This window comes from Oncorhynchus mykiss, chromosome 16 (assembly GCF_057628025.1).
Source record: "Oncorhynchus mykiss isolate SJ-2025 chromosome 16, ASM5762802v1, whole genome shotgun sequence".
Lineage (NCBI taxonomy): Eukaryota > Metazoa > Chordata > Actinopteri > Salmoniformes > Salmonidae > Oncorhynchus > Oncorhynchus mykiss.
In genome coordinates this window covers 9,418,468-9,435,000 of record NC_143037.1, presented here as the reverse complement: position 1 = coordinate 9,435,000, position 16,533 = coordinate 9,418,468, and the positions used below count along the sequence as shown (strand labels likewise).

General features: G+C 44.1%; 1 protein-coding gene and 1 pseudogene across 1 annotated transcript; one reads left to right on the top strand and one right to left on the bottom strand.

Annotated features, from left to right (window-relative positions):
- LOC149976538 (uncharacterized) overlaps positions 1–10,469 on the bottom strand; it is an 18,444-nt pseudogene extending 7,975 nt beyond the window's left edge.
- LOC110491329 (urotensin-2 receptor-like) lies at positions 9,547–15,940 on the top strand. The gene is made up of 3 exons (XM_021564697.3): positions 9,547–10,247; positions 12,460–13,187; positions 13,387–15,940. Exons 2-3 carry the CDS (start codon positions 12,462–12,464, stop codon positions 13,765–13,767), a joined length of 1,107 nt encoding a protein of 368 aa, XP_021420372.1. The 5' UTR covers positions 9,547–10,247; positions 12,460–12,461; the 3' UTR covers positions 13,768–15,940.
- Positions 15,941–16,533: the final 593 nt, after the last annotated feature.

Sequence of the window (16,533 nt, the reverse complement as noted above, 5' to 3'; positions counted from 1 at the left end):
TGGTTGCTTTGACAACCAAACACAATTCAATATCACTGAATATCACAACATTTAACCCTCCTGTTGTGTTCGTTTCATGTTAATTCATTCTTGTTCCCGGTCCAATATGAACTCCCCATTATAGCTGATTATACAGTGCCTTGCGAAAGTATTTGGCCCCCTTGAACTTTGCGACCTTTTGCCACATTTCAGGCTTCAAACATAAAGATATAAAACTGTATTTTTTTGTGAAGAATCAACAACAAGTGGGACACAATCATGAAGTGGAACGACATTTATTGGATATTTCAAACTTTTTTAACAAATCAAAAACTGAAAATTTGGGCGTGCAAAATTATTCAGCCCCTTTACTTTCAGTGCAGCAAACTCTCTCCAGAAGTTCAGTGAGGATCTCTGAATGATCCAATGTTGACCTAAATGACTAATGATGATAAATACAATCCACCTGTGTGTAATCAAGTCTCCGTATAAATGCACCTGCACTGTGATAGTCTCAGAGGTCCGTTAAAAGCGCAGAGAGCATCATGAAGAACAAGGAACACACCAGGCAGGTCCGAGATACTGTTGTGAAGAAGTTTAAAGCCGGATTTGGATACAAAAAGATTTCCCAAGCTTTAAACATCCCAAGGAGCACTGTGCAAGCGATAATATTGAAATGGAAGGAGTATCAGACCACTGCAAATCTACCAAGACCTGGCCGTCCCTCTAAACTTTCAGCTCATACAAGGAGAAGACTGATCAGAGATGCAGCCAAGAGGCCCATGATCACTCTGGATGAACTGCAGAGATCTACAGCTGAGGTGGGAGACTCTGTCCATAGGACAACAATCAGTCGTATATTGCACAAATCTGGCCTTTATGGAAGAGTGGCAAGAAGAAAGCCATTTCTTAAAGATATCCATAAAAAGTGTTGTTTAAAGTTTGCCACAAGCCACCTGGGAGACACACCAAACAAGTGGAAGAAGGTGCTCTGGTCAGATGAAACCAAAATTGAACTTTTTGGCAACAATGCAAAACGTTATGTTTGGCGTAAAAGCAACACAGCTGAACACACCATCCCCACTGTCAAACATGGTGGTGGCAGCATCATGGTTTGGGCCTGCTTTTCTTCAGCAGGGACAGGGAAGATGGTTAAAATTGATGGGAAGATGGATGGAGCCAAATACAGGACCATTCTGGAAGAAAACCTGATGGAGTCTGCAAAAGACCTGAGACTGGGACGGAGATTTGTCTTCCAACAAGACAATGATCCAAAACATAAAGCAAAATTTACAATGGAATGGTTCAAAAATAAACATATCCAGGTGTTAGAATGGACAAGTCAAAGTCCAGACCTGAATCCAATCGAGAATCTGTGGAAAGAACTGAAAACTGCTGTTCACAAATGCTCTCCATCCAACCTCACTGAGCTCGAGCTGTTTTGCAAGGAGGAATGGGAAAAAATGTCAGTCTCTCGATGTGCAAAACTGATAGAGACATACCCCAAGCGACTTACAGCTGTAATCGCAGCAAAAGGTGGCGCTACAAAGTATTAACTTAAGGGGGCTGAATAATTTTGCACGCCCAATTTTTCAGTTTTTGATTTGTTAAAAAAGTTTGAAATATCCAATAAATGTCGTTCCACTTCATGATTGTGTCCCACTTGTTGTTGATTCTTCACAAAAAAATACAGTTTTATATCTTTATGTTTGAAGCCTGAAATGTGGCAAAAGGTCGCAAAGTTCAAGGGGCCCGAATACTTTCGCAAGGCACTGTAAATCCATAATAATACATATATTATCACCTAATGTTGTGTTAGATCTTTTTATCAACTTAAATTATTGTGAACATTACAGGTTTTGAACTTCTATTTGCTATTTATGGCCTGTAGGCCTCATTTACCTGAGCTCATACAACTTGTTTTTGAGTAAAATAAAATAATGTATGGATTAGTTTGACTATAACAAATACTCAGATGAAACAGAGGCAACAACAGATAACTTTGTGGCAAAATTTAACAAGGATATTTGTTTTGAAACCATTTCACATTTTTAAATAGGGGCACAAAATAACATCTGTTGTGTTCCTGGTCAAAACTGACCAGTATGATTGTATTAGTAAAGAAAGGACAGGCCCAAACTACACATGAAAAGTTTAAAATATTACAAAATTAATGTCTGAACACAATAAAGAACAACAGTAACAATAACTGTATTAGTAACAATAGCAAAAACATTAAAATGTTCACAATTTGTCAATCAGTGGTGGTTCCATTTTGTGCTGTTCTCATACACATGTTGGACAATACGTAGCGGTTGCTGCCTGTGCCTTGCAAATATATGCACTGGATTTATGGAACATAATGCTCGTTTTGACATGTCTTCGTTCACACAGATTGCACGGCTTCCTTTTGTCTCTTCTGTCTCTGGCGGCCGTAGATCTAGCTTCTGGCCCTTGTATATCTCTCACCAAGCCAGCAGAGGATGGTGTTGGAGGAAGGTGTTGGCGCCTTTAAATGAGGGGTGCCACCATGGCTTTCCCCAACTCTTCTAGGAATAGTTTCCTCTTGAAGAATTTCCCCTGCTTCCAGCCTGGACTCACCTCCAACCACACCACAAACACTTTGTTGGCCCGACACATCTAGGGTGTTGAAGATCACCACCATGTGCCGACGTCATCCACTTACAAGATTATGTGCCAAAAAGTGCAACAATCAGTAAATAAAATAGTGAGTAAATACAAGTGATAGTTCATATCTTGGATAGTAATGTGAAAAATTGCATCAAAGCATTGTTTTAATTTACTACATCTAAAACATATTTACATATTCAAATTGATAGAATTGACTCCATATTGTTCACAAATTCAATGAGCATTTCACCAAGCAACAACATGTCCTATTTTTATAGTGAAGATAAAACAATCTAGTAATAGAAAAAAAAGTATGAGACTTGAAAGATAAAAAGTAACATACCTTATCAAGGTTGTTAACTCCTCTTCGTTCCTGTTGTAATCCAGGACAGAGCTAGGCTTCGTGTCCTCCTTGGTACTCACAGCGGCATCCCTGTGCAGAGTTGTCATCAGGAGCACATTCTTCTTTTTCTTCTGGCAGTAGAACACAAAAGTGTTAATTATCCCTGTCCTTGTTAGTGAGTAAGGCAGGAGGCAACTCAGGGTTGCCAACTCACCCCCAGCAGGTTTCCCTGGTTCCTATCGGGAACACCATCCACAGGTTCACCCTGGTTCCTCTCGGGAACACCGTCAGCAGGTTCACCCTGGTTCCTTTCAGGAACACCATCAGCAGGTTAACCCTGGTTCCTTTCGGGAACACCGTCAGCAGGTTCACCCTGGTTCCTTTCAGGAACACCGTCAGCAGGTTAACCCTGGTTCCTTTCGGGAACACCATCAGCAGGTTCACCCTGGTTCCTTTCGGGAACACCGTCAGCAGGTTAACCCTGGTTCCTTTCGGGAACACCATCAGCAGGTTCACCCTGGTTCCTATCGGGAACACCATCCACAGGTTAACCCTGGTTCCTTTCGGGAACACCATCAGCAGGTTCACCCTGGTTCCTCTCGGGAACACCGTCAGCAGGTTAACCCTGGTTCCTTTTCGGGAACACCGTCAGCAGGTTTCCCTGGTTCCTCTCGGAAACACCATCAGCAGGTTCACCCTGGTTCCTTTCGGGAACACCATCAGCAGGTTGACCCTGGTTCCTTTCGGGAACACCATCAGCAGGTTTCCCTGGTTCTTTTCGGGAACACCATCAGCAGGTTCACCCTGGTTCCTCTCGGGAACACCGTCAGCAGGTTAACCCTGGTTCCTTTCGGGAACACCGTCAGCAGGTTTCCCTGGTTCCTTTCGGGAACACCATCAGCAGGTTCACCCTGGTTCCTCTCGGGAACACCGTCAGCAGGTTAACCCTGGTTCCTTTCGGGAACACCGTCAGCAGGTTAACCCTGGTTCCTCTCGGGAACACCGTCAGCAGGTTAACCCTGGTTCCTTTCGGGAACACCATCAGCAGGTTCACCCTGGTTCCTCTCGGGAACACCGTCAGCAGGTTAACCCTGGTTCCTTTCGGGAACACCATCAGCAGGTTCACCCTGGTTCCTTTCGGGAACACCGTCAGCAGGTTAACCCTGGTTCCTTTCGGGAACACCATCAGCAGGTTCACCCTGGTTCCTTTCGGGAACACCATCAGCAGGTTAACCCTGGTTCCTTTCGGGAACACCATCAGCAGGTTAACCCTGGTTCCTTTCGGGAACACCGTCAGCAGGTTAACCCTGGTTCCTTTCGGGAACACCATCAGCAGGTTAACCCTGGTTCCTCTCGGGAACACCGTCAGCAGGTTAACCCTGGTTCCTTTCGGGAACACCATCAGCAGGTTAACCCTGGTTCCTTTCGGGAACACCGTCAGCAGGTTAACCCTGGTTCCTTTCGGGAACACCATCAGCAGGTTAACCCTGGTTCCTCTCGGGAACACCGTCAGCAGGTTAACCCTGGTTCCTTTCGGGAACACCATCAGCAGGTTAACCCTGGTTCCTCTCGGGAACACCGTCAGCAGGTTAACCCTGGTTCCTTTCGGGAACACCATCAGCAGGTTCACCCTGGTTCCTTTCGGGAACACCATCAGCAGGTTAACCCTGGTTCCTTTCGGGAACACCATCAGCAGGTTAACCCTGGTTCCTTTCGGGAACACCGTCAGCAGGTTAACCCTGGTTCCTTTCGGGAACACCATCAGCAGGTTAACCCTGGTTCCTCTCGGGATCACCGTCAGCAGGTTAACCCTGGTTCCTTTCGGGAACACCATCAGCAGGTTAACCCTGGTTCCTCTCGGGAACACCGTCAGCAGGTTAACCCTGGTTCCTTTCGGGAACACCATCAGCAGGTTCACCCTGGTTCCTCTCGGGAACACCGTCAGCAGGATAACCCTGGTTCCTTTCGGGAACACCATCAGCAGGTTCACCCTGGTTCCTTTCGGGAACACCGTCAGCAGGTTAACCCTGGTTCCTTTCGGGAACACCATCAGCAGGTTAACCCTGGTTCCTCTCGGGAACACCATCAGCAGGTTAACCCTGGTTCCTCTCGGGAACACCATCAGCAGGTTAACCCTGGTTCCTCTCGGGAACACCGTCAGCAGGTTCACCCTGGTTCCTTTCGGGAACACCATCAGCAGGTTAACCCTGGTTCCTTTCGGGAACACCATCAGCAGGTTAACCCTGGTTCCTCTCGGGAACACCGTCAGCAGGTTAACCCTGGTTCCTTTCGGGAACACCATCAGCAGGTTAACCCTGGTTCCTTTCGAGAACACCATCAGTAGGTTAACCCTGGTTCCTTTCGGGAACACCGTCAGCAGGTTCCAGGCATAACTTGTCCAGGCATCACATTATGCCCATATCTTTATTCCATATTTAGACAGTCTGCTTGGCATGTACTGTTTGAATGGGCAGCGACCAGAAGCTCATCCACTGTGATTATAGATGGGTTGGGTTATAGATGAGTGGCAGGCGCCTCACCCACTTGTGCCAAACCTCTCTGATCGCTGCCAGCTTGTCTTGTTGACGGCGGCCTGGTCTTGTATCACGGTTGTTGAAGCGAATCACCCGCGACAACACGTGAAATGTCTGGAGTGACAAAGTGGCATGAAAAATTGCCCGACCAGACTCTGTACGCCATGAACTGGTGGTCGATTCATTTCTGGATCTGTACACACCAGCCAAAATCAAGAGACCCACGTGTGCTTGGACGTGTGTCTGGTCTACCTCCTTTCAGTTGTCTTTGTAAATGCGTCTCCCCTCCAAGTTGGTCATGTTTATCACTAATGTTTCAATTGACTCTGTCAGGATCAGTTCGAAGCAGGATTTTATGTCATCAACCCTGGATATGGTGTATCTCGTAGCCCTGGGGTCATCCTGATAACATTTTCAGCCGACAGCCGACCTCTCCTCTCCGGTGGGGATGAAGACCAGGACAAATTCCCATTATTTGAACGGAATGTACCAACAACCTCCGCAGGGTCCTCTTCTTCATCACTGGAATGTTCCACATCGGTTGTCTCTTGGTCTGGATCATATTCTGTGTTTTCTTCAACTTCTGACACTTTCTCCTCTAATGCAACTTCACTGTCAGTTTCCTGGTCTCTCTCCTCCTCACCAGTCTCATGATCAAAGATATGACCAAGAGCCTCACATACAGTATATCGTTTGGTCATTGTACTGCCACAGAATGAATTGTGAGCAGGGCCTCAAAAAAGCTTTATATCCCAGAGCTGCTAGAAAAGTTCTATATATTATTGAAACAATGTTGCGATTGTTTGTGAGAATGCCAGCAGGTGTGGTTAACTGTGGGGGAATGATTCTATTGGAGAAAGGTTCCTGTGGGGGAAAGATTCTATTGGAGAAAGGTTCCCCTGGGGGAAAGATTCTATTGGAGAAAGGTTCCCCTGGGGGAATGATTCTATTGGAGAAAGGTTCCCCTGGGGGAAAGATTCTATTGGAGAAAGGTTCCCCTGGGGGAAAGATTCTATTGGAGAAAGGTTCCTGTGGGGGAAAGATTCTATTGGAGAAAGGTTCCCCTGGGGGAAAGATTCTATTGGAGAAAGGTTCCTGTGGGGGAAAGATTCTATTGGAGAAAGGTTCCCCTGGGGGAATGATTCTATTGGAGAAAGGTTCCTGTGGGGGAAAGATTCTATTGGAGAAAGGTTCCCCTGGGGGAAAGATTCTATTGGAGAAAGGTTCCCCTGGGGGAAAGATTCTATTGGAGAAAGGTTCCCCTGGGGGAAAGATTCTATTGGAGAAAGGTTCCCCTGGGGGAATGATTCTATTGGAGAAAGGTTCCTGTGGGGGAAAGATTCTATTGGAGAAAGGTTCCCCTGGCGGAATGATTCTATTGGAGAAAGGTTCCCCTGGGGGAATGATTCTATTGGAGAAAGGTTCCACTGGGGGAATGATTCTATTGGAGAAAGGTTCCCCTGGGGGAATGACTCTATTGGAGAAAGGTTCCCCTGGGGGAATGACTCTATTGGAGAAAGGTTCCTGTGGGGGTTGCCATGGAAGCCAAGAAGGTTTGAGTGTGTGTGTGTGCTCAAACACACATGCATGTGGGAGTCTGGGAGAGGAAGTGTGTCCATCTGATGAATGGTCATGTGGCTGAACTCAGTTTTATACACTAATTGTAGTCTCACCCATTCATTTCTAATGACCGGTCGGGAACACCACAGGTGTTCAAAAGTTAAATAAAACACCCAAAATGTCATGAAAATCATCAACATGTATTTTGTGGGTTGAATTGAAACAATAGCTGTTGATGACTGCAAATGCTATACAGGCCTAAATAGTCTTAGTGATGATCCCTGAGTAATAATGTATGGACACATTTAACTTGCTCTGTTAAACCTATCCTTTGGAATGACTTCCATAGCAACAGTGAATCGATTTAGTTAAGTGGAGAACACTCAACAATCATTCTCACGATAGCACATTGGTAATAAGTCAGTGACAAATATCATAGCTAAACTGGGCTTGGTTAAACCCTTGTGATGGCAGACTAAAAGGGTAGCTGTAGATTGATCAGTCCTCCAGCAGGAGCAATGTATTTTCCACGTGGATTACACGTCACAATATGTTGACAATTTACACTATAACAACGTGAATTCAACCAGTTTTTGTCCACTGGAATGTGTGTGTATGTGTGTGTTAAATTACAGTCAGTCCAGCTGCGTTGTATACACACACACACACACACACACACACACACTTTTTCACAGAAATAGCTGGTGAGCTGGTAGAGGAGAGAGAGCAGAACACATTTCCTGCATACCTCCTCATAATCCATGACCTAGGTCTCTCTCTCTCTCTCTCTCTCTCTCTCTCTCTCTCCCTCTCTCTCTCTCTCTCTCTCTCTCTCTCTCTCTCTGTCTCTCTCTCTCTCTCTCCCTTTTTCTTTCTCTCTCTCTCTCTCTCTCTCAACCCATTCTCTCTCTCTCAACCCAATCTCTCTCTCTCAACCCAATCTCTCTCTCTGTCTGTCTCTGTCTCTCACTCTCCCCCTTTCTTTCTCTCTACCCATTCAATTCAATTCAATTCAAGGGGCTTTATTGGCATAGGAAATGTGTTAAAATTGCCAAAGCAAGTGAGGTAGATAATATACAACAGTGGAATAAACAATAAAAATGAACAGTAAACATAACACATAAAGAAGTTTCAAAAGAATAAAGACATTAAACATGTATATATTATATATTATGTATATATACAGTGTTGTAGCAATGTACAAATGGTTATAGAACACAAGGGAAAATAAATCAGCATCAATATGGGTTGTATTTACAATGGTTTGTTCTTCATTCTCTCTCTCTCAACCCATTCTCTCTCTCTCAACCCATTCTCTCTCTCTCAACCCATTCTCTCTCTCTCAACCCATTCTCTCTCTCTCAACCCATTCTCTCTCTCAACTCATTCTCTCTCTCTCAACCCATTCTCTCTCTCAACCCATTCTCTCTCTCTCAACCCATTCTCTCTCTCTCAACCCATTCTGTCTCTCTCAACCCATTCTCTCTCTCAACCCATTCTCTCTCTCTCAACCCATTCTCTCTCTCTCAACCCATTCTCTCTCTCAACCCATTCTCTCTCTAAACCCATTCTCTCTCTCTCAACCCATTCTCTCTCTCTCAACCCATTCTCTCTCTCTCAACTCATTCTCTCTCACAACCCATTCTCTCTCTCAACCCATTCTCTCTCTCTCAACTCATTCTCTCTCTCTCAACCCATTCTCTCTCTCAACCCATTCTCTCTTGCTCAACTCATTCTCTCTCTCAACCCATTCTCTCTCTCAACCCATTCTCTCTCTCTCAACCCATTCTCTCTCTCAACCCATTCTCTCTCTCTCAACCCATTCTCTCTCTCTCAACCCATTCTCTCTCTCAACACATTCTCTTTCTCAACCCATTCTCTCTCTCTCTCAACCCATGCTCTCTCTCACCTCATTTTCTCTCGCTCTCAACCCATTCTCTCTCTCTCTCGCAACCCATTCTCTCTCTCTCAACTCATTCTCTCTCTCAACCCATTCTCTCTCTCTCAACTCATTCTCTCTCTCAACCCATTCTCTCTCTCTTTGTCTCTCTCTCTACCCATTCTCTCTCTCTCAACCCATTCTCTCTCTCTCAACCCATTCTCTCTCTCAACTCATTCTCTCTCTCAACCCATTCTCTCTCTCTCTCTATACCCATTCTCTCTCTCAACTCATTCTCTCTCTCAACCCATTCTCTCTCTCTCAAACCATTATCTCTCTCACCTCATTCTCTCTCTCTCTCAACTCATTCTCTCTCTGAACTCATTCTCTCTCTCAACCCATTCTCTCTCTCAACTCATTATCTCTCTCAACCCATTCTCTCTCTCTCTCTCTCTCTCTCTCTCTCTCAACATTCTCTCTCTCTCTCTCTCTCTTTCTCTCTCTCTCTACCCGTTCTCTCTCTTTTTCTACCCATTCTCTCTCTCAACCCATTCTCTCTCTCGCTCTGCCCATTCCCTCGCTCAACCCATTATCTCATTATCTCTCTCATCCCCCCTCCTACTTCTTGTGTGCGAGTGGCTCTCTATCTGTATCCCTCCCCCTACCTCCTCTCCCTCCCTCCCTACTCTCCGTTCCTCCCTCCCTCCTCTCCGTCCTCTCTCTCTCAGTCTCTCAGACACTGTGTCTCAGTGAAGGGGATTCTCCGTAACCAGCTGTAGCTTAACGTGATTTGTCACCTCAGTCACTCTCTATTCCCCGTGAGGAAACGTTCCTTTTTCTTCTAATCATTACCGCTTCAACGTTTAATTTCTCGGCTGGCATGTTGAAGCTGTCAATCAAACCTGTGGAAGGTACTCTCAAGCTGCACTGAGAGACAGAGAGAGTAGAAGAAGAGTAGAAGAAGTTTTAGTCGAGCTCAAAGGGCACCTTTTTTTTCAGTTCTCGGATTCATTCACCTTTTGATTGAGACTATATACTATGGTAAATGAAACTATGAAGACAGTGGTGTTACGGCAAAGGATCTTTCTTAGCCAAACTCAAGATCCAGGATTTTTTATTTATCTCAATTGAAATGCACAGGATCACCAGATTCATTGAAGGATCTGTTTGGACTTTTTTGGCTCTAGACATACCTGCAGTATATGTGAAGTTGGGAGACCAGAGTGAGCTAGGTGATGGTTCAACAGGCTAACGAAGCTAGATGCTAATTCTTTCTGTTCCGGCATCCAGTCAGCTGACAATCCAGCAGATAACAATCAAGGTAAGCTTCTACTTCAAACACATTTCAATGGGACACCCCTGACACACGCGTGCACGTACGCACGCACGCACGAACACACACACAAACACACACACACACACACACACCTGGCACTCCAACAGGCTGCCGGGCTCTGTCAGAGCAGATAAAAGCCTCATTAATACCTGGTAATGACATGCGTATTTTCTTCTGATTGTGACCACATCCTGATTGTGACCACATCCTGATTGTGTCCACATTAGTAGACCTTGTGATCTGGTTAAGACAGACCTGGCCAGTCAAACCTTTAATATCCTCATTATCTTGCCTACTAAAATAACTGACAGGTGGCACCATTGACTTATGACATGAACATGTGTCTTAAAATAAATAAAAATGTTGTAAATAATATCAGTCAAATAATTTGCATACAGGTAGGGACCAGGAAATCTAATTCCTAAATGGTATTATACTGATATTACACTTTTATTAAAAGAAAGTTCTATCTTGAACCTAAAAGGGTTCTTTGGCTGTTTCCATAGGAGAATCCTTTGAAGAACCCTTTTTGGTTCCAGATAGAACCCCTTTGGGTTTGAAAAAAGGGTTCCAAAATGGTTCTTTGGCTGTCCCCGTAGGAGAACCCTTTTGTGTTCCAGGTAGAACCCTTTTGGGTTCCAGGTAGAACCCTTTTGGGTTCCATATAGAACCCTCTGTGGAAAGGGTTCTACCTTGAACCCAAAAGGGTTCTCCTACGGGGACAGCCGAAGTACTGTTTTGGAACCCTTTTTTCTAAGTGTAGTCAGTGTTAAACCACAGTACAGTTAGCCACTATTGCAGCTAAGGTCACTGACATTTGTATTCCAGTCCGTCAATGCAGTTAAGTGTTGCGGAAAATGCATTATTCTTATAAGAGTTGAACGTTCATCTTGTCATTATTGTACTGCTGTATATTGTGTCTATGGTCTGTCTTTGAGACGATCCCCTATCTTCCAAACTAACCATACTGAAACATGATTGCAGTGCATTTGACCTTAAGTATGAATAAATATGTTTTTATGCTCCCTAAGATTAGCTTTGTTTATTTTTCCTGGGGTTAATCCCCGTTCTACCATTGCAGAAGCGTAATCAGCATTTGATTTCATGTAGATTGTTCACGGAGATTGTGGGCCAGTTTCCCACAACCAGTTAAAGTCTACTCCTGGACTGAGAAGGCAATAGAAAATCTCCATTGAAAGTGCTTTTTTGTCCAGGAATTGGCTTAATCTGGGTCTGGGAAACCTGCCAATAATGTTTGGGCTACAGACATTATAGCCCAGAAATATCAAAATATGTTCATTACATCACATTTCCAGATCTTCATCAGTGAGACCAGAAAGTGTACTGCTAGCTATATTTGATGAAGGTCTGGGAGACTTCACTGTTAATTCTAATCGGTTCAGTCCAGCAACACCTTCACCACTACTACTCTCTCTCTGTTTCTCTCTCTCTTCCACTCCTTTCTCCAGCGATGAATGTGGTATCCATGGAGCCAATGGTGGCCTTGGTGGAGCGATCGTTAATGAAAATATAAATGTATTTCCCATTCCTCCCTCTCATTCGCCCCTAATAAACATGGCATCCATCTGTTGTTGTTGCAGACATGCTAATAAGAATTTCATTTGTATTTATCTCTCCTCTCCTACTCCCCAATTCACCCATTCATACAAAGCAGTATGCTTTGCCCTTAACTGCACACACAGAACTTACATCACTATAGTCTTTCATGGTTAAGGTGTTGAGGAGGAATTGACTACTTCTCTGCTTGTCTTTTTAAGAAACATTTGTGTGAGGAAAATACCTAACCACTTGTATAATCTATTTGCATACACTTCAAACAGAATTATCCACAAGACACGACACTACGGGTTTCTTCCCTGTACCCAGCCTAAAAACAGATCTAATGCGTCTCTCAGTTATGTGTAGAACCATGTAATCATGGAATGCTCTGCCATCCGAGGTTACTCAGGCAAAAAACAAGTTAGCTTTAAAATACTAATAAATAAAAAACATCTTGTATCACAGCACTTCTCCTTTTTCTAAAGATCAAATGTAACTGTACTTTATACATGAATATATGAATAGTGTGTAAATAGTATTTTAATTGTCTCCTGGTGTCTTCCCAATATTTGTACATTTTAGGAGTAGCTGCTGCATGATGCTAATAAACTAAACCCCTCCCCTTCTATCTCCGTAGCGATGACCACGGTATCCATGGAGCCCCTGCTGGTTCTGATGGAGCTGATCCCCAACGCCACCGACCCGCCTTTAGACTCCACCCCTTCCTCTCCCGAAGACACCGCCGCCACCTTCACAATAGGCTGTATTCTCTCCCTCATGTGTCTGGTCGGCGTCTCCGGAAACATCTACACCCTCGTGGTCATGTGTCAATCCATGCGTTTCGCGGCATCCATGTATATTTACATCATCAACTTAGCCCTGGCTGACCTCCTCTATCTGTTGACCATTCCGTTCGTGGTCTGCACGTACTTCCTGAAAGGTTGGTATTTTGGCGATGCTGGGTGCAGGATTCTAATCAGCATGGATTTTCTGACGATGCACGCCAGCATTTTCACGCTGACCATCATGAGCACGGAGAGGTACTTTGCCGTGCTGAAACCGCTGGACACAGTCAAGCGGTCAAAGAGCTACCGCAAAGCCATTGCGGTGCTTGTATGGGTGGCTTCCCTGGTCCTGACCTTACCCATGATTCTCAGTATTCAGATGATGAAGGTGGGGAGCAAGGCCATGTGCCAGCCGACTATCTCACCGCTGTCCTATAAGGTGTACATCACCTTCCTGTTCTGTACCAGCATTGTGGCTCCGGGGATGATCATTGGCTTTCTCTACATCGGACTGGCTCGTACCTACTGGATCTCACAGACAGAAACCTTCAAACAGACCAAGAAACTACCCAACCAAAAGGTCAGAATTAAACTAAGTATCTTTATGTCAGTCAAACTAAAAATCTCCCTCTGTCTTACCATTATTTAGATATGTCAAAGGAATATCCTTTGGTAAAACAAAATAATGTGATTGATTGCTATAATCATGTACATCCCTGTCCTGTAGGTCTTCTAGCTGATCTATATCTAACTCCATCTTGTGCTTCTCTATCCTCTAGGTCCTCTACCTGATCTTCACCATTGTACTTCTGTTCTGGGCCTGTTTCCTGCCCTTCTGGATCTGGCAGCTCCTGGGTCAGTTCCAGCCCTCCATCCATCTCTCCACCAAGTCCAAGCGCAACATTAACTACTTGACCACCTGTCTCACCTACTCCAACAGCTGCATCAACCCTTTCCTCTACACGCTACTCACCAAGAACTATAAGGAGTACCTGCGGAAGCGCCAGCGTACCTGGACTGCGGGCAGCTACTTCAACCGATGGAACCGGTTCCAGCGATCACCAAGGAGGTCGCTGTCCTCCAGCAGCCAGCAGTGCACGGAGAGCTTCGTGCTCACGCACACACCGTCTCTGCGCATCACGCACAACAGCAGCCTGTGAGGTATAGGAGAAGAGGTTTCTGGTCTTGGTCTTATCGTGACATTATCTCCACGTCTGCTACCCATTTACGGCGACGTACAGATGTCGGATCTTAACTTAATCACTATTTTGTCGCAGAGAGTTTTCCTGTTGCATCAGGAAATTCAAATTAGCCTCGTGATTGGCTGAAAATGAGCAGTTGTCTTTCTCTCCACTCGGGGCAGTTGAGGCATTGGGATCGGGTCTTGCTATCAAAATTACGTTATCTCTCACTCGCTCAAAATCTAGGCCTAGGTCTCATTGCTGCAACATTTAAATGTAAAAATGGTATCTGAAATGCAGCCATACACATCAACAACTTATACATCTTTATAACACAAGATAGATATTGGTCTCCGTTAGGCTACGACATACAAGTGTCTAGTGTATCCAAAAGTTACAAATAAACTCAGCCATGGCCTGGTCGGGAGGTTAACGTTGCTGCCTTCAGTATATAGGTTTTCCATGTCGATTCTGGCCCATTTCCTTATGGTAGAAATAACTCGATCCCCCAATTGACTTGATGTAGTTACATATTTCAAATATGGACAGTCCAGGGTTATTTTCAACAACAACAAATATGGACAGTCCAGGGTTATTTCAACAACAACAAATATGGACAGTCCAGGGTTATTTTCAACAACAACAAATATGGACAGTCCAGGGTTATTTTCAACAACATCAAATATGGACAGTCCAGGGTTATTTTCCACAACATCAAATATGGACAGTCCATGGTTATTTTCAACAACAACAAATATGGACAGTCCAGGGTTGTTTTCAACAACAACAAATATGGACAGTCCAGGGTTATTTTCAACAACAACAAAGATGGACAGTCCAGGGTTATTTTTAACAACAACAAATATGGACAGTCCAGGGTTATTTTCAACAACAACAAATATGGACAGTCCAGGGTTATTTTCAACAACAACAAACATGGACAGTCCAGGGTTATTTTCAACAACAACAAATATGGACAGTCCAGGGTTATTTTCAACAACAACAAAATTATCATGTGCGGCAAATACAAAACGTTTAGACATTACCGTGAAATGATTACAAATGAGATCTAAAAAATATATATAATAACACAATGAAATAACAATAATGAGTACCGGTACCGAGTCAATGTGCAGAGTATGAGGTAGTTGAGGTAATATGTACATGTGGGTAGAGGGAAAAGTGACTAGGCAATCAGGATAGATAATAAACAGAATAGCAGCAGTGTCTGTGAAGAGTGTGAAAGAGTCTCTGCGACTAAATGTAGGTGGCATCAATATTCATGTGTGAGCCGGAAGTTTACACCTTAGCCAAATAAATACTCAGTTTTTCAAAATGTTTCAGTTATTCACAATTTAATCCTAGTAAAAAGTCACTCTCTAAGGTCAGTTAGGATCCACACTGAAAGAATAATAATAACAGAGAGAAAGATTTATTTCAACTTATTTCTTTAATTACATTCTCAGTGGGTCAGAAGTTTACATACACTCAATTAGTAGTTGGTAGCATTGCCTTTAAATTGTTTAACTTGGGTCAAATGTTGTGGGTAGCCTTCCACAAGCTTCCCACAATAAGTTGGGTGAATTTTTGCCCATTACTCCTGACAGAGCTGGTGTAACTGAGTCAGGTTTGTAGGCCTCCTTGCTTGCACATGATTTTTCACTTCTGGCCACACATTTGCTATAGGATATTGCTCCCAAGGATGAACCAGACTTGTGGAGGTCTACAATTTTTTTTTCTGAAGTCTTGGCTGATTTCTTTTGATTTTCCCATGATGTCAAGCAAAGAGGCACTGAGTTTGAAGGTAGGCCTTGAAATACATCCACAGGTTCACGTCAAATTGACTCAAATTATGTCATTTAGCCTATCAGAAGCTTCTAGAGCAATGACATAATTTTCTGGAATTTAAAGGCACAGTCAACTTAGTCTATGTAAAATTTTTACACACTGGAATTGTGATACAGTGAATTATAAGTGAAATAATCTGTCTGTAAACAATTGTTGGAAAAATGACTTGTGTCATGCACAAAGTAGATGTCCTAACCGACTTTCCAAAGCTATAGTTTGTTATCAAGAAATCTGTGGAGTAGTTGAAAAAATATTTTGAATGACTCCAACCGAAGTCAATGTAAACTTCCTAATTCAACTGTAAGTAGAGTGTGAATGTGTGTGTTGGAGTGTCAGTGTAGTATTTGTGACTGTGTGGGTAGAGTCCAGTGAGTGTGCATAGAGCCAGTGCAAGAATGTCAGTGCAAAAACAACAAAGGAGATCAATAGCAGTCTTCTGGCTTGCGGTTAGAAGCTGTTTTGGAGCCTTTTGGTCCCAGACTTGGCATTCCGGTACCGATTGCTATGTGGGAACAGAGTATGACTTGGTGGTGATGTACTGGACCGTACGCACTACCCTGTGTATTGCCTTGCGGTCGTATGCCAAGCAGTTGCCATACCAAACAGTGATGCAGCCAGGCAAGATGCTCTCAGTGGTGCAGCTGAATTCCTTTTTGAGGATCTGAAGGCCCATGCCAAATCTTTTCAGCTTCCTGAGGGGGAAGAGGCAATTTAATCACATCTGCACGACTGTGTTGGTGTGTTTGGACCATGATAGGTCCTTAGTGATGTGGACACAGAGGAGCTTAAAAGCTCTTGACACGCTCCAATACAGCCCCGTCAATGTGAATGGGGGCGTGCTCGGCCCTCCATGTCCTATAGTCTACGGTCAGCTCCTTTGTCTTGCTGATGTTGAGG